The sequence below is a fragment of the Marmota monax genome, unplaced genomic scaffold (genome assembly GCF_021218885.2).
Source record: "Marmota monax isolate L192 unplaced genomic scaffold, Marmota_monax_Labrador192_F-V1.1 WCK01_AAM20220418_F8-fsc00038, whole genome shotgun sequence".
NCBI lineage: Eukaryota > Metazoa > Chordata > Mammalia > Rodentia > Sciuridae > Marmota > Marmota monax.
Window position 1 is genome coordinate 8975901 of NW_026692498.1, and position 21192 is coordinate 8997092.

Below are 21192 nucleotides of genomic sequence, written 5' to 3' on the forward strand. Positions count from 1 at the left end.
ACAGCACACATATTTCTGATAATAGACTGTCACTGTTGCTTTGAAAATCAAAGGTTCAAAACCCTTTCTGGGGACTCACCAAAGACATGCTTCTGTCCAGAAGTGCTGTGTGCTGCTGGCTGGAGGTCCAGACTTCTTTTATTTAGCTTTTCGTCTTCCTGTAACTCCACCTACCCAAGCCTTCAGTTAGGTGAAAACAAAGGTCACATAAAATTTTTAATCTTTCAACAAATGCAGGGCACACATGCCGGAGACAGTTAGATATGGAAATCACTTGAAGGGGAGAGAGATCAGAGCCCAGTGTGCATTCAGGAGGATTTGCTGACATCTGTGGTCAGGGGAACATTAAAAAAATCCCCAAGTATCAAGGGGAAAGGAGAGACAGTGGAACAAGCAAGTGCTGATACTGAAATACAAAAACCAACCAACCAACCAACCAAACAAACAAACAAACCAAAAACCAAAAAACCCACCCATGTCTTGGTAGGTGTGGGAAGGCAGGAGGGAGGGGCACAGCCAGAGGGAAGCATTTCAAGGAATGAGGGGCTCTGAGGACACAGACACACCCCACAATGAGGAGCGAACATCTCCAGAACAGGCAAATATTTCCACCAACTTCCAAACCAATCACACCACCTGGAACAGGCCACCAGAGGCATTTCCACACCCTGGAAACCCAGGAGCCTGCGTGGCCAGAAGGATGGAAAGACACCCTCCCCTTCCTCTCCCCCCCAGGTCCGAAGCGCATTCAGTGTAGCCCAACAGGAAACCCAAACCCCTACTCCCTGGTGTGAAGAGCTGCTGCTGTAGACACCAGTGTGCTACCCCACCCAAGCCCCTAATAAGTCTCTCTCTTCTGACACCCACTTCTTAACAGCAAGGGGCAGGAGAGAGTGGGAGCAGCTCAGCACCCTCACTGTGGGGTTGTGGAGGAAGCAAGGACCAGCCCGATGCCCTCTTCAGGCTCTCAGGAAGACAGGGCTGTGGGTGCGCACACAGGGGGACTGGAACCACAGCTAGCAGACTCCAACTTAAGGGTCCACAGCGTCCCTGTAGACGTGCTATTCCACAGCCCATGCTGCTCCTGTGGACACGGGGCCTCTCTCAGCATCTCCATGCCAATGTCCTCGGGGATGCGTGGGACCCTCCTTACGGACTTTCCCAACCTCATTCTGGAGGGAGAGAGTGGGGGTAGGTTCAGCTGATTCCCTCAGGTCAGGGGAACGTTCAAAAATCCCCAAGTATCAGGGGGAAAGGAGAGAAAGTGAAACAAGCAAGTGCTGATACCACTGTCCAGAGCCTCATGGGCAGTCCCCACATCTTTGGGTGGATGACAGTGAACCAAGGGGTCTCATCTTACGGATGGGTCCTAGCCACTTTTAACAATATCACAGCCCCATGTCCTGAGCAGTAGGCTGGGTGGGGGCACTGCTGGCCAAAGGGATGGCAGGTGAGGTGGGCACAGGGACAACTTGGGGTGTGCAGGGTGGTGGTGAATGCAAGTCCACAGTCCTTGTGCAGGACGGTTAGCTCTTCAGCTAATCCCATGTGATCAGTGCCAGAAACTCAGGCCCAGGAGCCACGTGAGAGGAGTCAGCAACCAAGGTGGGTCCAGCTGGAATGCTGCCTGTCCCCAGCTGCTGCCTACAGCCGCTGAGCAGGCCAGGGGGCCAGTGTGCTCCTCCTGGGCAGAGAACGGGGCAGAGTCAGAGCCCAGGCCCATCCTGCTGGGAACACTGGACACCGCATCAAGGAGCTGCAGACCCAGCACTTTGTAGTTTTCATTATTTTGAGACAGGGTCCTGCTAAATTGCCAAGGCTGGCCTCAAACTTGAGATCTTTCTACCTCAGCCTCCCGAGTCACTGGAATTGCAACTGTGCATCATTGTGTGCAGCTGTGCTAGCTTGGATTTTGAAAGCTTATATAAAAATTCTACTACTATATGAGAGTGGATTTTCTGTGGGAGACAATGGGTTCTTTTCAAGGCACATCTCCTTTCTGTGTCCATGGGGCTTGAGTACGGGTCTTGGGCTGGGGAGGGGAGGCACTGAGAGTGGCGTGTGAAGGGAGACAGGTCCCTGCTGTAGAAGGCGTGTATCTGGGCCTTGGGGGCTGGGCTCACACTCCGTCCACACTCAGCCTGCATTCTGGGCTTCTGGCTGGTGAGCTAATTCTTCCTTGCCTGCCTCTCTGTGAGGAGAGTTTGGGTCTCTCCAAGCCTCAGAGAACAACTGTGTTCCTCTTCTTTCTTCCACAAGCTTTTCCTCCCCATTCAGAATGATTCTTGCCTCACCCTTTTGATTCATGAAGTGCCTAACCTTGATTTTCTGTGTTAGAGAAGTTCTAAGCAGGGTTGAATTTAGCTGTTTCATGGTAATTAAAAAAGGAAGAAGCCAGGTTCCTATAATCATTATAAATGGAACAGTTCCTGGAGGGCATGTTTTATAACTTGGAAAAGGGAAGTTGTGGGAGTTGTATTGCCCTGTCCCCAGGGAAAACTCCTGCCCTTTGTCTTCATATAGGCAGAGGCTCAGCCTCAGAGCTCAGCTCCTTTCTGTTCACAGTGCCCTGGCCATGACCTTAGGCAGCTGAAGATGGAAAAGAAACTTCCTCCTGCTGTGTCAGCCTTGCTGGGGCTTGATGGACAGGCTGCCTCAGAATGGGGTGCAGGAGAAGATGGACAGGAGGCCTGGCTCTGCTCAAGTCCAAGTCAGGCCCTGAGATGGATCTTGGAGATGCAGGGAGGGAGGCCAAGCCCCCGGGAGATTTTCTCCTGGAGGCTGGAGGGAGCTCAGACAGGCACAGGGAATTGTGGCCCATCCTGTTCCTTGCATGATGGGCTCTGAAACCTGGGTCCCAGAGAGGGCCAGTTGAGCCAGAGGGCAGTGAGGCACCTGGTGGGAAGGGTGTGTGGATGGGAATGGGAAGAGGGGGAGTGGGCATGGGGAGGGGGTTAGGGCAGGGAGACCCAGGAGTGCAGAAGAGCAGAGGCCAGAGGGAGCACTAGGTGAGTGGAGGTCGAGGCCCTGGGTGGACCTGGGGGCAGAGCCCAGGGAGGGGAGGGAGGGAGGAAGTGTTGGTGAGGAAGGGCATGTGGTCTGGGGACTGGGTATGGGGCAGCAGGGACAGGAGGTGGGGAAGCAGGCAGGAGGCTATGGGGGTCGTGGAAGAGGAAGGGAACTGCCCTGATTACGTTAGTAGACAGGAGGTGGAGGAGGAAAGGAATCAGGAGAGATTCCTGGGGTCTACAGTGACTAGACTTTGTGATTGGATGTGGCAGCAGTTGGGCTGTGGGGCTGAGAGAAGAAATGTGGGGCAGCGGAAGACTTAGGATGACCCCTCTTTTGGTACTGGGGAGCCTAGAATAAGGGTTGGGGAGGGATATTTCATCCATGAGATCAGACTTGAAGAGGGAAGAGGAATAGAAAAATAATTGTTTCGTGATGCTGAGGTGCCCTGGGTGGAGTGCTGAGAGTGAGGACAGAGGCGGGGAACGAGGAACAGAGTGGGGTCCTGGGGTGACTCATGAGGGCTATGGGCAGGGAGAGGGTCCAGCTCAGCCTCTGCACACAAGTGACCTGAGCACATCACCCCACCCTCTGAGTCCCAATCTCTGCATCTCCACCAGGAGAGAGTTCACCCCTCCTCCTCCTGTAGTTGTATGGATTGGATCATGGGCGGGAGAGCACCTGAATCAGATGTCCACATCTCTGAGGACAACTGTGTGTCTCCTGACTGACCTCCTGTTGGGGGACATTAGATACTTTCATTGAGTATGTGTCAGGGCCTCAGCTACTGGAGAAGGGCATCCTGAGGCCACTGGATATTTACTGGTTCAAAGAAGAAGATCTCATCATAGAGTCACACTCACTGCTAAGATTTATTAAAGCAAAGGACCCAAAGCAAGATGGGCAGAGGAAAAGGCACGTGGGGAGACGTCCTGAGGAAGCCAGGTGAGAGCTTCCAGGAGCCTCTCCAGTGGATTCACATGGGATCACTCAAGTCCTTACTAATGAATTGGGACAACATGTGTGGAGGGTTGTCTACCTGAGAAGATCCCCAGTGTAGAAGTCCAGGGTCTCAGTCCAAGTAGAGTCTCCTAGTTCCTCTCTGCCTGGCATGTCCTGAAGCCATAGACTCCCAGAAGGCAGGCAGCATGCAGTGTAGACCACATTGTTCATACAGAGGGTTTAGACATGATGAGTCATTGTGATCACTGAGGGCAAGGTTTACCTGCCCAGTTCCCAGACTCAGCCTACAGCCAACCTTGTGAGTAGGTCTCCCTAGGGATGCCTGTCTCTGATATGGTATGTTAAATCCTTGTGTGTAAGATACAATGGTTCCAAGTATGTGGGCATCCACAGCCTCAAAACTGTGGAGGAAAAAAAGTCTGAAAAATCGAATAGGCAAATAAATAGTTGCAGTTGGAGACTTGACTTTCCTCTCACAAAACTGATAGACCTCATGGGAGGAAACCATCAAGGACTCAGAAGAACTGAACATCACCACCAAGTAATCGGACCTAACTGACATTCACTGACCACTTCACCCACAACAGCAGAACACACACTCCTTTCAAGTGCCCAAGAATCTATGCAATGTGCTCTTGTTCTAGATAATGAAAAAATAAATAAACCTTACAAATTAAAAAACTGGAAATCGTCCAACAAATACTTTCTCACAAAAAGAGGATTAAACTAGAACTCAATAACAGAAGCATACAAGAATAATCTCCAATACTTGCAGTTGGACAACATGCTTCTAAATAACCCAAGTATCAAATAGGAATTCTCCATGGACACTAAAACGTATTTTAAATGACCCCAAATCACAATGCAGAAGATCAACATCTGCTAGTTATAGCTAATGCAGGACTGAGAAGGAACTTTATAGAACTAAATGCAGAAAACTGAAAGTCAGGATACTGAGTTTCCATCTGAAGAAGTTAGAAAAGAGTAAATAAGTGCAAAACAGGTCAGAAGGAAGGGAAATGAAGATAAGAGCAGCAATCCATTCAATGAGCAACAGAAAGGGAGAAAATCAGTAGCTCCAAAAGCTGGTTCTTCTAAAAGAGCAAAAGATAAACCTCTAGTGAGACCGACAGAGGCATAAAGGAAAATGACACAGAATGCCAATGTTAAGAGTGAAGGAGGGGCTTTCAGACAAGGTCTGGCAGATATCAAATGAGAAAAAATAATATCACAATTAAAATTGAGCAACTTGGATTAAATGAACTAATTTCTTAAATATCACCAACAACCAAAATGCATCTAGATGAAATAGATACTCTGAATAGCTCTACAAGTATTGACTGGGGTGCATTTTTGTTTGTAATCACTGAAAAAGAAAGATCCAGGTTTACATGGCTGGCCTGGAAAAATGAGGAGGAAACATTCCATGAAACTATTTCAGGAAACAGAGAAGGGAACCTTCATCTCATCCATTTACAGTAAGATCCCAATCTGACAGCTGAGCATTAAAAAAATAAACCCAGAGATCAACATCTCTCATGAACACAGAGGTAAAAATCCTCAAAAAACATCAGAGGATCAAACTGAGCTCTTTTCAAAAGGAACACTCCATCATGACCCCATGGACTTGATCCCAGGAACCCAAGTGTGGCTGGATCTTTGAAAATCAAATATGCAATATGCCATGTTAACAGCATATGGAACAGAAGTCACATGGTCATATCAACTGATGCAGCAAAAGCCTTTGACAAAATTCAACACTCATTCAAGATGTTAAAAAATTCTCAGCACCAATGGAAAAAAATACAAATAAATAGAAAGAAATCCTGAAGAGTAGAGGAAGGGAAACAGGAGGAGGGGAAATACCAGGGAAATATGGTACCTACATACATGAATATGTCACTATGAACCCCACTTCGTGTATAATTATAATTTATGAATGAGCACATAAAATAAGAAAATGACAATAAACTATTGTTTTTCCATTAAAAAATATAGTTGGTAAAGTGTCACTAATGGTCTAAATCCAACAAATCTCAGAAAATTAGAACTGGAAGATCACCTCCCCAACTTTTAAAGGCCATCTACGAAAACCTACAGCTAACTGTAAATAACTGAACAAATGAAATACTTAGCCACAAATCTAACAACACACATATACTGAAAACTCAAAATTCTGATTGAAAAAAAAGCAAAGACCTAAATAAATGAAGAGACACGTCACCCCCTGGATCCAAAGACCCATCACAGGAAGGTCAGTTCTTCTCAGGTTGGTCTGCAGAGCCAGTGAGATGCCAAACAAAACCCCACAGAATGATCTGCAGATCTGGACAAGATGATTTTAAAATGCACATGACAAGGCAAAGCAGCAAGGGGCTGGGACCCAGCTCAGCATGTGGGAGGCTCTAGGGTCGATCCTCAGCACCTCATAAAAATAGATAAATAAATAAATAAATAAAATAAAGTTTTGTATCCATGTAGAACAGGAGTTACTTTACTTTTTTAAAGGCAAAGAAGCAGGAATTAAAATAATAAAGCGATAAGAAGTTATCATGGGGAAAAAGGAAAAAGGACACAGCTCTTCCCCACTCTGGAGTCCCCTATCCAGAGCAACTAGACAAGCAGGCAGTAGGTTTATGCTTCTGGGAGAAGTGGCTCAGGCTGTCTCCACTGGAGCCCAGGGGATGGGTCCTTGTCTCCAAGGCCAACTCCTCACTTGGTTGCTCTTGGGCCAGAGGACTCAGGAAGCTGCGGAAAAGGAAGGCTTGTGAGGACGTGAGCAACCTACTAAGTGCCTGGAAGGTGGTAACATCCAAGGGTAAGTGTCGGGGCTCGCTGGCGTCACCTCTCAACCACTCCTTCTGGCAAAATGCCAGGCACCATCCCGACTCGGCTGTGGCTCTCAACACATGACTACATTCTAATTAGTACTTCTTCAACCCTGAGTCCTAGCTAACTGAGACAAGGTCCAGGTTAAATGGACCTTAACATTAATGGACCTCAACACGGGGCTCCTATTCTCCAGGGGCAATACCATGGAGACCAGATAGCGCCTGCATAGTTGTCCTTTTAGCTCAGAGGGAGAAGGCTGGGCACCCCAGTTCTGGAATCAGGGCAAACCTGTGAAGGACAGTGCTACGGCAGCCGGGCATCCTGTGCTTTTGCACAGGAGTTTCCCAGTCGCCAGGTACTACCTAGCAGCCAGGCATTCTATGTCTTTGCACAGAAACTTCCTAGTCACCAAGCATGTCACAATCACGAAGTTTGTAGACCCCAATCCCAAACATGGAATTCCCACACAGAGAGCCACTCCACACCAGGCCAGCACAGGAAGACCAGAGCTACACACCCAGCCACAGCCCCCCTCCACCTTTCCCAGTGTCCTCTCACACCCCCGTGCCAGGACCACTGCCTGCCTACCCTGGTCTCACTCCATCATATGTCCCTGGGGGAACTGTATTAGAACACAGACTTGGAAGGGATCCCTAAACTGAAGCCACAGCAGCTGGGAAATCTAAGATCAAGATATGTCAGACAAGGTGTCTAGAGACCTTCTTCCTGGAAGGCAGTTGGTCCCCTTGTCACTGGGGCTGCACATGGCAGAGGGAGGGAAAGAGAGCTCTGGTCTCTCTTCTTCTTCTTAGAGGGACACTAATCCCTGGATAAGAGTTCCACTCTCACCACCTCCTGACCCTAATCACACCACCTCCGAACACCATCACATTTGGCAACAGCATATGAATTTTGGGTGGGAGGGGACACAAACGTTGACACCATAGCATTGTGCAATCATCTCTTTAATAGAATTCATACCATGCAGCGTTTCCCTCAGAAAACAGCTTCCTATGCTTTGATTGAGCCCCAATCAAATCATGAGCACTTAAACCAAGTGCTCATGATTACTAAAGAGTGAAACCTGTAAACCAAACCATTTCCACTGGCTTGATCAAACTCCCCCAAGGTAACTGGTGCCGCCAAGATAAAGCCTTGCATTTACTGCTTTTCCCGCTTGCTTCTGTACAGCATCATCCCAATGAGGCCAGCAACACCCAGGACAACTGATGCAGTACCAATCACAGTGAAGGTGTCAGTCACCTGCAACAGAAGACAAGGGGGCGGGGTCACATCAGGAGTCTGAGCAGAGATACTTGTCCAAGGAACCTGCAGGTCAGGAGAGACCCATGATCCCTGTCCTCTTCACCACATCACAGAGGAAACAGTTACTGGCAGGGAGGGGGGATCCCAAAAGGTCAGGCCACCCAGGAGAGAGGACAGGAAGTCCCTGGTCAGGAAGGAATGAATGTAGGACTGAGTCTCAGTATGAAAAGGGAGTCTCAAAGGAGGAAAGCAAGATGCAGCCTAGAGGTGTTTAAAGCATGATAAACCCATGGGGTGGCTGTGGGAAGGACAGAGTGGCAGGGCTCAGATGTTCTAGGTCAGGGGTGGCCGACTGGGAGCCTTGAAGCAGGTGCCAAGTTGAGGAATGACCCCTGTGAACTCCCACTGCCCAGGGCTTGAGGACAGGGACCCACCTAGGTGTTCTTGGTGTCCCTGATGCTCAGCCCACTGCCTGGCACAGGTGGACCCTGGTGACTTAGCTGCTGAGCAAATGGTGGACTGGGAGCAGCGCTGAGGACAGGCTTTTGTGCAGTGAGAGGACTTGCTTGTGTGTGAGAGGGAAGGGGTCCTGCTGAAGGACAGAGAGGGGACGTGAGGGGGACCTTGATGGTTGCTGCTTCAGTGTGAGCTGACTGACATGGCCAACCACAACCTGGGGTCCCACCTTGCACACAGGTGGAACTGAGGCAGGGGGGCCACAAACACCATAAGAATGATGGGGCTGGGGCTGGGGCTCAGTGGGAGAGCACTTGCTAAGCATGTGTGAGCCATTGGGTTCGATTCTCAGCACCACCTATAAATAAATAAAGGTCCATCAAGAACTAATAAAATATTTTTAAAATGGCTTTTTTCTCAGTTACTTACTGTGCTGGTCGTTTGACAGCTTCTGTATTTTTCTTAGCCCTCCCAACAACCCTGTGAGATTGGCTTTCTAATTCCCATCTTCCAGTTGGTGGTGACTGACGGTGATGAATGGAGAGACCTCACTCAAACCACACAGCTGGCAAGGGACAAGGCTCAGTTCTGCTTATGCCTTCACAGCCAGGGAAGGAAACAGTGAAATCAGTGACCCAAGGACAGATTTCTGGGGAGCAGCACCATGTGCAGGTGGGAGAAGAGAAAGGGCAGCAGTGCACCATCTTATCCACAGACACTTGGATCACCTCCATGAAGCTGGACACTAGTCAAAGCAATGACCAGAATCTTCATTCAGTCACCACTGGCAGCGAGCCTAGCTCCATTACAATTTTTGCAGTTAATAAGTATTTCCAAGTGAGATGAGCGTGCAGGGGTGGGGGGTGGGTGTCTTTAGAGTCAGGGAGGTGACAAAAAGTGACAAAGGGTGGTCTCTGTAAATGCAAGGAGGCCCCCTGAGTGTGCTGCCTGGCAACTAATGAAGTTTGGATTGTATCGTCTGATGGAGATGGCAGGAGGCCCTGGCTTTTCTGATGAATGTATTCCGAAGGCATGACTCTCAGACCTTGGAGAATGACACTTCTGAGTTGTAAGACTTCTATCTATGTCTATGTGATCTTCCTACCTATCAATCTGTACCTCATAGAATCAGAGGAAGGATTCATAATTATAAGTCCATTTTAGTAAATGCACTAAGACGGAAGGCCTTGGGTCTATCATCTGCTGCTGTTTGGAAAAAAACAATAGCACATTCTCATGAAAGGCAGAACTTTCTCAAGCAGGCATTTGAAGAGGGATTGGGAAGTTCCTTGGGACAGAGCTTCATGTCGCCAGGGACCATGCTAGAGGTTAGTGGTCTATCAGAGCAAATTGTGGACAGAGTCACAAGGGGCCCAGTGTTCTGCAGTGCCCACAGCACACTGTGTACAGAGAGAGAAGGAGAAATAGAGCTGGAGACGGGCAGAGGAGGAGCTTCCTATGGAGACAGGGCAGAAGGGAAGGAAGGAGTGAGAGGGAGAAGACAGGCGAGTCACTGAGATACCTGCAGAAGAGGTTCCCAAAGAGGGACCCCAGGCCAAGGAGAAACTAAATGGCACAGCCTTGCTTAAGTTGAACTCTCAGAAGAACAGCAGAGAGCCTACCACCCCTAAAACACCCGGCGGGTGGGGACTGATCCTTGGGTTGTTTGTACAACCTTTGGAAGTGGTTTAGATGCATTACAAGGCAGCCCACCACACCACACGTAGCAGCAAACCACCAGACATATGTCCACCCTCCACAGCTGACAGGAGGGGAACCCATTCAGCAAGGTCACAGCAACAAAGCAGGTCTCACTGCACCCCAGTGCTCAGAGCTGACTGGTGTTCCCACTATCAGCCTGGGCTGGGGCCCTCACTTCCAGAAGGTATGGGTTTTCCCTGCGCACCTCCCCTCTTCACCACAGCCCTTCTCCTACCTTACCAAAGGAGAGCCAAACCCTCCCCTATCCTGAATTATGGGGCACAGGCCAAGGTGAAAAATACCTGGACACCAAGAAGGGAGGATTCAAGAATTCATTGCTCCCCAACAAGAGGACTCCCCAAATAATACACAGCCCTGGGGAGGGAGGCCTCCTGCCAGGTCCACCACCCACTGATATTAGGATACCAAAGGGAGGTGGTGTCATGGCCATGGGCATGAGCACCTTCTACTGAACTAAAAAATTGTCTTTTTGTTTGTTTGTTTGTTTGTTTTTGATTTGGGCACTGAGGATTGAACCCAGAGGCACTTAACCCCTAAGCCACATACCCAGTTTTTTTGTATTTTATCTGGAGTCATGGTCTCACTAAGTTGCTTAGGTACTCACTAAATTGAGGCTCTGAGCTTGTGATCCTCCTTCCTCATCCTCCTGAGCTTCTGGGATTACAGGTGTGCACCAATGTGCCTGGCAATCTATCAGTTTCTGGCTAGAAAAATTATCTGATTTGACTGACACTTTTACAATAACACCTGGCTTGACAATTGAAATTATATCAAAGGCATTATTCGGTCATTAAATAAACTAATTGTGAAACACCAAGGTTTTCAAGAAAATCTATGCTGGAATCACAGATGTAAAATGCAAAAAAATTCCATTCTGTACATATCTTCCACATTCATGATTTTGGAAATGTTTGATTTTCAAATAAAATGTCCAACAAAATGTCTTTTTTTTTTGAGGGGGGGTGTTGGTAATAGAACTCAGGGTCGCATGCACATCAGGCATGTGTTCTGCCACTGAGCTACATACAGCCTCAGCACTTGAGTTCTTTTATGAAGACTTGTAAAACTATATCCAATTGGTCAAATCTAGCCTGTCATGTGTTTCTACAAAAATGAATAATTGAAAAGAAATCAAGTTTTATTGGAAGATAATAGCCTCATGTGTGTCAATGGCTGCTCTCAGGCTACAGAGTGACCCTGGCAGAGTAAGGAGAGGGACCAGGTGGCTCAAGAAAACTGAAGTGTTTCCTGTTGACCTTGTGCAGAAAAAATGAGCCCAACATGACCAGGGTCCCCTTCTCCTGGACTCAACTGCTCACTCTGCCAGCTTCCCTGACCCTTTCTCACGGGCAATCTCCAAGTCAGGTTGCACTGCCAGCCCTCAGCAGGTGCCCAGCCCCTGTCAGCTGGGAATGGACTGGTCTCAGGGAAGGGGACACAGGCTGAGGACACACCTGGTCACTGCGGGAAACTCCATAGCGCAGTGTGTTCACAAAGTGCTCACAGTTGTCACTTGTCACTGAATAGGGGACTTCCTTCCCCACCATTTTCTCTGCCTGCTGGACAATTTTGTTGGATGGCAGTGGGTCATACTTGTCATCGTGCTTGTTATTGACCCGGTACTTGTCTCCTCCGGCCACCACGGACAGCAGCTCCTTCTTCACTATGGCTCTGTCAGCCACGATGGACATGATGCTGCTCACGCCAGCTCCTGCCACTTCACCTGTGGAAACAGTGGACTCAGGCCTGGGCAGGGCCACAGTGTCTCAGAGCTGTCCCCAATCAAGACAGCCTCACTGCACATTGGGAGAGAAGTGGTTTTCAGGAAGTTTTGTCCTCCTCCCCTGGACAGCGTCTTCAACAAGTGCTCCTTCCCAGCTGGAGCGGCGCTGGTAAGCAGCCATCCACCCAGGTGTGTCTCTGGACAGCTATTATGTCTGTATTGCTTCCCCCTATATCTGGGAAATCTTAATGTCATGGGACCTGACTTGGTAGATCCTTGATTTACTCTATTGTTAATTCCTTTCATATGATTCATAATGGCAGATAGGGGAATCCAGTGTTGAATGACGCAGAAATAAAATTAGAAAGTGAAAATGAAACCTTCCAATATACTATTCAGAAACTCATGGAAACCATAGTTGAAATCAATGGAAACTCTGTGAGTACATGGAGTGTTTCTGTAGTAGTGTTTCTGTGTACACGGTAAGACCAATATTCAGGGCATATCTGGAGAATGAATAAATCATATTTAATTGAGGTAAAACTTGTCAAGATTTTTATCACATTTGTAAAAATGCCTTATGCTTTTACCTGGTTTAAAGAAATGCCATTTAAGCTGGCATTGTGTCAATGCCAAGATGTCAAGATTAATCACGATATTCCTAATACACTTGGTGGTGAGTAATGAAATCTACCTGGAAACACACACACTCTCTCTCTCTCTGTCTCTTTCATATTGGACTATTCTTTATTTGTGGTAATAAGATATACAAAGATTTCCAATGCTAAGGATCTGGATGCTGCAGCCTGGGATATCTCTCACCCCCAATAACAGCATATGACTTTGGAATGACCAACAAATTCTCACCTTGAGATCATTATGCATAAAATATTCCTCCGTAAGTGATCTTTTCAAGAAACTTACAAAGCTGATCATGAAGAGAAACTCTGGATGTTATTTTTGTTTGCACACTCTCCCCTTAAGTGGGAGTTTCTGGATTTGAACAATCCATGAACAATATTTCTACAAGGCCTGGAAAAAGTTCTACCTGTACATAAATTCTCTTTAAGGAAGACAGCCTGACATAAGCAGTTTAGCTTCCATACTCCATAATGAAAGGGTCCTGGGTAGCCTAACTGCTCAACAGGAAGGAATGGAACACTTATTGGGGAAAATGCTGCTTCTAAGATAATAAACCCAGGGTTGTAGCCCAGAATCTTAAAGATCTAAAGGATGGATCCAGGTACATCATGTGACCAAGGAGATGTGATCAGTGGACCCACCTCCCAAATCAATTGGTTAACTCTGGGCTCCTAGAGACCTGGCTCTGGAATGTTCTCCAGGCCCTTGGTATTATTCTCCACCTTGTTGCACTAACAACATTCCCTACATGTGGCGTATCCTCAAGAGACATGAACTTTGTCAGCAGCCACGAGCTCTTAAGATGACCTCTATGAGCACTAAGCCACCAAAACTGTATTCACAAAAACAATGTGAAGTATCTGCGGAGTCCTGGTTTACCATCTAGGGCATCCCCTGAAGGACAAACATTGGGAGACGAAGTATAATCTTGGGGATTAGTTCCATTTCTGGTCCAACTGACAGATTGACCAACGGAGGGAATTGTTAAACAGAAATGTGAATGAGGCCACAGATTGAATGTAGACCAAAACCATAGCTAGGCACGGTGTGGGGTGCCGCAGTCTGGCTGGGCAAAATAACTGGGGGGTGACAAGCAACTTGTGAAGGTTGATACAGCGGGAGCCGTTTTATTACGGGACAGCAAAGGTATATATACACGTAATTGATTATACACAGCATGTTTCAATTAACATCATCCAGATACAGCAATCCTCATCATCTTAACAATTATACACAGCTTAATTCAATTAACATCATCTAGATACAGCAATTAGCCAATAAGGAACCTCTATCATCTCAATGGCTAGCTGGCGTTACTTCATTTTAATAATTATACACAGCTTAACTTAATTAACATCATCTTAATGGCTCCCTGGTGTTACTTCTCAAACCACTCCTTCTGGCAAACTGCCAGGCACCATCTTGACTTGGTTATGACTCTCAACAGTGGGGCACCTGCCTGTAATCTCAGACACTCAGGAGACTGAAGCACAAGGATGTGAGTCTGCGGCCAGCCCGAGCAACTCAGTGAGACCCTGACTCAAAATAAAATCTTAAAAGGGCTGGGGTAGAGCTCATGGTTAGAGCACCCTGGGTTCAACCCCCAGGGCTTCAACCAAACAAACAAACCAACAAGAACAAAGGGCCCACCTCATGCAGCCCTAACTGGACACTGTCCTGATTTCCCCAGAGCCAGCTCTAACCCAGACAGACCTCCCTCTCCGGCTGTGAGCAGGACCTTGCTGCTGTCCCAGGGGTTAGACACCAACCACGGAGCACCCGCAGCAGCACAGCCTAAGGAGGCCAGGTTCCTAGTGGCCAGGCTCAGGGACAAATGCACTCCCTCAATGATGCTTTAACAACCGAGTGTGAGCACTGCTGTGAGCTGAGCTCTTTGTCATTTTCTGTTCAAAGTCTCTGAGTTTGTGAGCTGCCGTAGGTGCCACAAAAGGTCTCAATGTCTCTCACTCGACTGACTTCCTTATGTGCACACAGGTGCATGTTCACACCAGCTCTACTAGTGACTTGAAGGACTGGACAGTGTTCCACTGTGTGCAGGTGAGTGGAGTTTCCAGCATGTCCGCGTGTCCCTTAAAGCCATGATGCTGGGCCAGAGAGGGAGGAGGCCCACACCTGGCCAGGCCCTGCACCAGGCTCTCCCTGCCCTCCTTCATTTCTCTCCCTCACGGCCTGGGAGACAGGAATTCCTATCTCTCCTCTTCTGAGATAGAGCTGAACTGAGTGAGGTGAAGCCACACACTCAGGTCACACAGTCAGGAGGCAGAGGAGCAGGATTCCAGGCTGGCCCTGGGGAGGTTGGAGGCCCACACCTGTCCATTGCACTCTGCAGTCAGGTATAAACTCTTGGAAGCATTAATTCCTTCTATTATTGTTTGACCTTGCAGAACTCTACATACACAGCGTACTGAACATTTGGAGGGATGCTATTAGCCAAAGAGGTTCACATGGGACTGAACTCCACTGTAGAATGAAAAAAATGGTCACTATCCTCTCCCTGAGCTCACTGATAAGTAGGACTAGCAATAGATACTGCCAGAGGGAAGGAGCATGATTCCTTCAGTAAATGCTGACTGAGTGCCTGCTGTGCCAGCCAGTATGAGGACCAGCACATAACTGTGGCTGTGCTCATACTCTTGATCTCAGCCCTTGTGTTCAATAGAGAAACCAGGCTTACTTGGTGGAGCCAGATGGACCACATAGCCATTTCCCACATAGATGGCCCAGTGCTGATAGCAGTAGCGAGAAATTTCAATTAGGTCTCCAAGTTTTGGTTGTTTTCCATCCTGCAACCGAAAAAGCAGACACAGTTTGAGGGGGCCTTTGTATGGAATGTTCTAGAACCTGACCTGCAAGAAGCCCCAGCCCAGGCCTACAGAATCCCTGTCCTCATCACTTGTAGGAATCCCACACAGGTTGAGCCTCTTCTTTTCATTTACCATATGCTTGCTAGCCTGGAAAGCTCTAAAGGACTTCGGGTCAGAGATTGTCTTTGAGGTACTAGTGGTTCTACAGTATGGAAATGTGGGGCAGTGATGGAGCCTCTGGGCTCCAGCTGCAGAGAGCACATTTTATGCACAGAGAATATTTCTATGAGAAAACGATGATAAGATTCCCAAGAAGGTCTATAATGACTCATTAAGGGCCACCAGCCATATGCCCAGGCCTCAGTGATGCTTTTGAGTTACAGAGAGCCCACGTACAGAGCCTAACCTGCCAAACACTGCAGAACACTTGTACCCCACTGTCCACCACTCCTTCAAGTAAGAACTACCGTCACCCTCCTGGACAGGTGAGGAGAATGGGTCTCAGGATGGTTAGGTGACTTGCCTAGAGAGCAGAAGAGCCAGAGGAAACCAAGATCTCAGGGTTTCCAATATTTATGCCTGAACAATCCCAGAAGATCCCAGACAAGTTAGGGCAGCTGGAGTCTGGGCTCTAAGCAAAAATCAAGAAAAAGAAAGACAGGATGTGGTTGGGAGTCAGAGGGGGAGGGGATCTCTTCTGAAGTTCACACGAGTGAGTTGCATTTCTGGGACACTCTGAGGCAACCAGCTGTCCTCCCCAAACTCAGCTGAGCCCAGCCTCTGGCCCAGTGCACCCTGCCAGGGAGCTGAGCTGCTGCAGAGACAGGTGAGGGTGCAGCTGCCTGGAGGAGGTGGGAGATCTCCTGGGAGTTCAAGTCCTTGGCAGCAAGGATCAGGAGTCAGCTTGACCAAAAGTTGGTTAATTTTATTATTCAGAAAGGTAATACCTGCCATCAATGGTCAGGCATGCCTGTAATCCAGTGACTTGGGAGGCCATGCAGGAGCATCACATGTTTTAGGCCAGCTTGGGCCACCTAGAGAGACCTGGCCTCATAATGAAGATTAAAAAAGGCTCCGTGGTAGAGCACTTGCCTAGCTTGCACAAGGTCCTGGTCTTAATCCCTTGCACTGAAAATAAATACATAGATAGATAGATAGATAACCACACATGTAGTGAAATGCATGAAACTGGTTCTAGTAAACACAATTAAGTAAAGGGGAAGATTGAAGTATGTCTTAGATGAACTGTACTCAGGGAATCAATTAAAAACCACAATAAACCCGAGGGGGACCAGCTGTGACGCTCAGGCCTCGGAGGCAGGTGATGGCCATAGCACTGAGATTTGGGATAGGGGCCTCCAGTTTCCACATGCTGGTAGCTCCCAACACTGGAACGTGGGTCGCCCAGTAGGAACACAAAGACCCCTAGGGGCCCTGGCGGCAGCAGTGGTGTTGGCATTGGAGGAGGAAGAGGAGGAGAAGGTGTTGTGGTCCGTGCAGGCGTCAGCTGATTTTAACACCAACTTTTCTGGAGTGGATGAGCATGTGAACCATGAGGACACTGTGCACTTTTCTGATATTTACCACTCTTATGAAGAGTATTTCAGGAAGCTAGGAGAGATGAAGCTAGAAACTATGGCAAAATTAGGGAAAAAAAAATGTATCAAGATAAATTTAAAGGAAGTTCAGCCAGTGATCGCCAAGGAAGATGCTCCTCGTGTCTCTTCCAGCTCTACATGAGAAAAGAACTCCCGTCTACCTGCTCCATTAATGAGGACACCTTCAGAGCCTGACTTAGGCCGAGTATCCTCCTTGCATACTTCTTCCTTTCAGGAGGACATGCCCAATCTAGAAAGATACACAATGATGAACTATGCTAAAGACAGACTTTTGTGTTAAAGATTCTATTCAGTATGAAGATGTTGACTTCCAAGGAAATGAAAAAAACAAGGAAGAAAAAGAAAGAATGGGTTCCTAGGATACAGTACCTGTGCCTTTTCAGATGATGAGTAGAGAACAGAAGAAAAAAGAAGAGGCCATGATATCGAAATCCATCAAATATTGAAATGGCACATCAACTGCTCAAAAACAAACAAACAAACAAACAAAAAACAAGAAGCAGATTCGGAAAGTAGGAAGAAACTCTGAGCCACCCCAGTTCCTGTACGTGTCCTTCTCCTCCTTTCTCACGACATGGCCAAGCTAAAAGAAGAATGGAGGAGGTCTAGGAAGGAGGAAAACAAAGAAGCTCTTCTGAACTCACAAAAGCCATTTAAGTTTATTGCAAGTTTATTGCAAACAGCCTGGAAAAAGCAGCTGAGAGACTTTTTTAGATCTAAAAAGAAAAAGAAAATCCATTTAAACTAGACCCATACCTCGGTCTACTTATGATTCAACTACCAGTGACAAGATAAAAGAAGAAGAGTGCTATAGAAACATTAAGATGCAGCCAAGGCGTCCCCTGTGCCCTATAAGCCAGCTTGCAGGCATTCTAAGGGTCCCGAATAGGCTGGAAGGTTAAGGTGTAAACTCAAAGCCACTTTCATGAGGTTGAAGACCTTCCTGAGACATATAAGAAAGGCTTCTCAGAACCCAAGTGTCCAAAACTCTTAACTGTCAGTAAACCCCTTGATCTTTGCACATCCTCAAGGGCATCTGCTGAAAGAGAAACCATTTTGACGGACATTAGAGCAGATGAAGAAAATCGGAAACACATGGCCTTATCAGTCTCCATGGCACAAGACATCAGGAAGAAGTGCAAGTGCAAAGACCATGCCTTGTAGCCGCCCCCTTCCCCGGGCCACAGTGTCTTCCAGAGGATGGGAACAGCCATAGGAAAGAGTGAAAAGGAAAGGATGAGAATACCGACGAGATGTACAAGAGAGAGAAGAAAAACTTAAGTAGAGGCCACTACTGTTGGAGTTGCTCAGAAAATTGCAAGAATGGCAGCAGAAAAGCATTATTCTAACACCCGAAAGGCACTAGGAATATCTGATAAGTTTGTATCAAAGAAAGGCCAAAGTGGAAAAGTATTTGAAAAGTTCGACAATCAAGAAACAAAAAGTTCCACTGAAGATAATGAAAGCTTTAATGAAGAAGGAAAAAATAGGAGAATGAAAAAGAAAAACTCTTATTTTTTTATTTTATTGATATCAACAGTCAAGATTCTTGTAAGAAAAAGATGAAAATGATGGAGAAAGTGCAGAAGAGAACTCTGTCCAAGAACGAAATGGAATGGGCAAGGTCTCCCCTCGGTGCCTTTGTGGTTGTTTGTGGCACCAGAACGTCAGCAGCTGCACTTGTGATGCTGAGAACGTCCCTGGGACACCTCGGTGCAGGGCTGTTGAACAAAGCCTAAAAGCTGGGTCCAACTGAGTGGTGATAATTGGGTCAATGGGAGTAAGGCTTTGCCTGTTTAGATTTTTTTTTATTGCTACTTATGGTCTGTTTGCAACTCTGATCTTATCTTGTTAAGAAGCGTTTGGGGGAAAACAAAGGTTTGGGGATCACAGCTGTTACAAATTGATTAGTTGTAAAAATATACATTATTATATTTGGTGGGAAAAATGGCTTAGGAAAGTATTGGCCTTTGATCATATAATTAAAATATTTTCTAGAAAGCATGAATCAATAAAGATATTTAATTAATTGTAGAAAAACTACAACAAAACCTAAAGCTATAAAACAACACTTATAAGGTAGCTGTGTACATTTGCATAGAAACAGGTCTGGCAGAGTGCACCCCAAGCTGCTTGTGGGGAAGGAGAGAGTGCAGGGAGCCTGGGAGAAGGGCTGCCGTCCTTCATGCTCATGGCTTCGACTTTACTTTCAGTTTCTTTATTTTTAAAATTTTAAAAATTCTCTTTCCACATGTTCTTATTAGTCCATTACACTTGAACATAATGATGAGGGTTTTGTTGCCTACACACATGCACCCCATATAGCAATTATGTTGGCCGATATCACTCCCTAACACTTCCCCCTTCTCTCCCCTCCTCCCACCCTCTGGCCCCTTTCTGCTTTTGGTTTCTTAAACAAGGGAAATATTTTCACATATTATTGTGGAATTAATTAAAATAAAAACAGAACTAAAGGCTTTGGAATCTAAACCCCCCTCCAACTTTGGACACTCCCCACTCTGATCTTAAACTGGAATCTCACTCTGGATTTCCTCCTTCACAAGGTGTTTCTGGACCTGGTTTGGGTAAACAAAAGCCTTCAGTGAGGTGCCAGGGGGCAGCCAGCACTCAGGAGACCAAACCCCACACAGCAGCTGAGGCAGGGAAGCCCCAGGGCTCTTGGACCCAAACCAGGGTTCCTTTCCTGCTGTGCGAGAGCCCCAGACCTGCAGCCCTCTGCCCCTGCTAAAAGACTGTCACTATTGCTTTTAAAATGAAAGCTTTAAAACCCTTTCTGGAGACTTACCAAAGTCATTCTTCTGTCCACAAGTGTGGTGTGTTGCTGGCTGGATGTCCAGACTTCTTTTCGCTTTGAGTTTATTTTTCCTTAATTCCACCTCTCCAAGCCTTCAACTAGTGGAAATGTAGATCAAAGTTCACATAAAAATTTTAATCTTTGAAAAAGTGCAGGGCACATGTCCAGAGACAGTTAGATATGGAAATCAGCCGGAGGGGAGAGAGCAGAGCTCAGTGTGCATTCAGAAAGATTTGGTAAAATCTCTGGTCAGGGGAACATTCCAAAATCCCCAAGTAGAAGGAACATCTCCAAAACAGGCAAACCTTTTGACCAATCACACTTCAAAACCAATTACACCACCAGAAACAGACTACCAGACACACATTCCCACATCCTTGAAACCCAGGGAGCCTGCGCAGCCAGAAAAATGGAAAAAACCCGACCCTTCCTCCAGGTCAGAAGTGCATTCATTGTAGCCCAACAGGAAACCCAAACCCTTACTACCTGGTGTGAAGAGGCTGCTGCTTTGAGACACCAGTGTGCTACCCCACCCAAGCCCCAAATTAGTGTCTCTCTTCTGACACCCATTTATCCACGTCACATCCTGGGCAGTCCAGACAGCAAGGGGTGGGAGGGACTGGGGGCAGCTTGTTGTAGGGACAAAAGAGGCAAAGCACCGAAGAGAAAGGAAACAGTTTTATTTGGCTGCAGCCAGGTTGAGAGGGCACAGCTATTGCTGTAATCAATCAATTCCCTGAATGCCAAGTTCAGAGAGTTTCAGAGTTTTATACCCAGCATGTAAGGGGAGGGGCTCAGAAGTTCACAGTCTGCAGAAGTTCACATAAAAGCAGCTTTTTCTTTCACTGTTCTGGGCAAGTTAACCCTTCAAGGACAGTGACTGAGAGGGGAAGAGCTTCTTCTCCCCTTTCTTTCCTCCCCCTGCCAGCTGTTACCATGGAGCCCAACTGTAACTTATCTTAAAAATGTAGACATCTCTGTGAAGCTCAGCCCAAGGCCAGAGGCCTTGTTTGCACATTTCTTCAAAGTACTATACTGGATACGTTTGTGAAAAACTAGTAAGAGAGTAACCAGCACCTGGAGTGCTGGTATCTTCTCGGCCAGTGGCCAAGTAAAACAGGGCGACATGAAAATAGGAAGTTTATCGACATTGAACTCTTTTGCAGAGACTCTTTTGCTGACAGTCTTAAAATCAGCCATGGTGAAGATTTCTGGAGAAGCCCAGTTAAGACCTTTCTGTGGAGAAAGGGGGTGCCACTACAAGCTCAGCATACACATTGTGAGGCTTGGGGAGGAAGCAAGGACCAGCCCGATGCTCTC

At 47.1% G+C, this 21192-nt stretch overlaps 1 protein-coding gene and 1 pseudogene across 1 annotated transcript; one reads left to right on the top strand and one right to left on the bottom strand.

Annotated features, from left to right (window-relative positions):
* Window positions 1-7751: 7751 nt before the first annotated feature.
* Window positions 7752-20493, bottom strand: LOC124093181 (phospholipase A and acyltransferase 2). Its single transcript, XM_046445475.2, has 5 exons — window positions 20359-20493; window positions 19864-19970; window positions 15309-15417; window positions 11703-11971; window positions 7752-8067 (listed from the first exon to the last, which is right to left on the bottom strand). Exons 2-5 carry the CDS (start codon window positions 19870-19872, stop codon window positions 7966-7968), a joined length of 489 nt encoding a protein of 162 aa, XP_046301431.1. The 5' UTR covers window positions 19873-19970; window positions 20359-20493; the 3' UTR covers window positions 7752-7965.
* Window positions 16763-18813, top strand: LOC124092667 (protein FAM161A-like; annotated as a pseudogene).
* Window positions 20494-21192: the final 699 nt, after the last annotated feature.

Excerpts from the sequence above, each read along its gene's own strand:
- LOC124093181 (XM_046445475.2), bottom strand. Across the intron at positions 11,972-15,308 it reads GGTCCATCTGGCTCCACCAA|GTGAAGTGGCAGGAGCTGGC; the intron begins GTAAGCCTGGTT and ends CTGTTTCCACAG. Across the intron at positions 8,068-11,702 it reads GAGTTTCCCGCAGTGACCAG|GTGACTGACACCTTCACTGT; the intron begins GTGTGTCCTCAG and ends CTTCTGTTGCAG.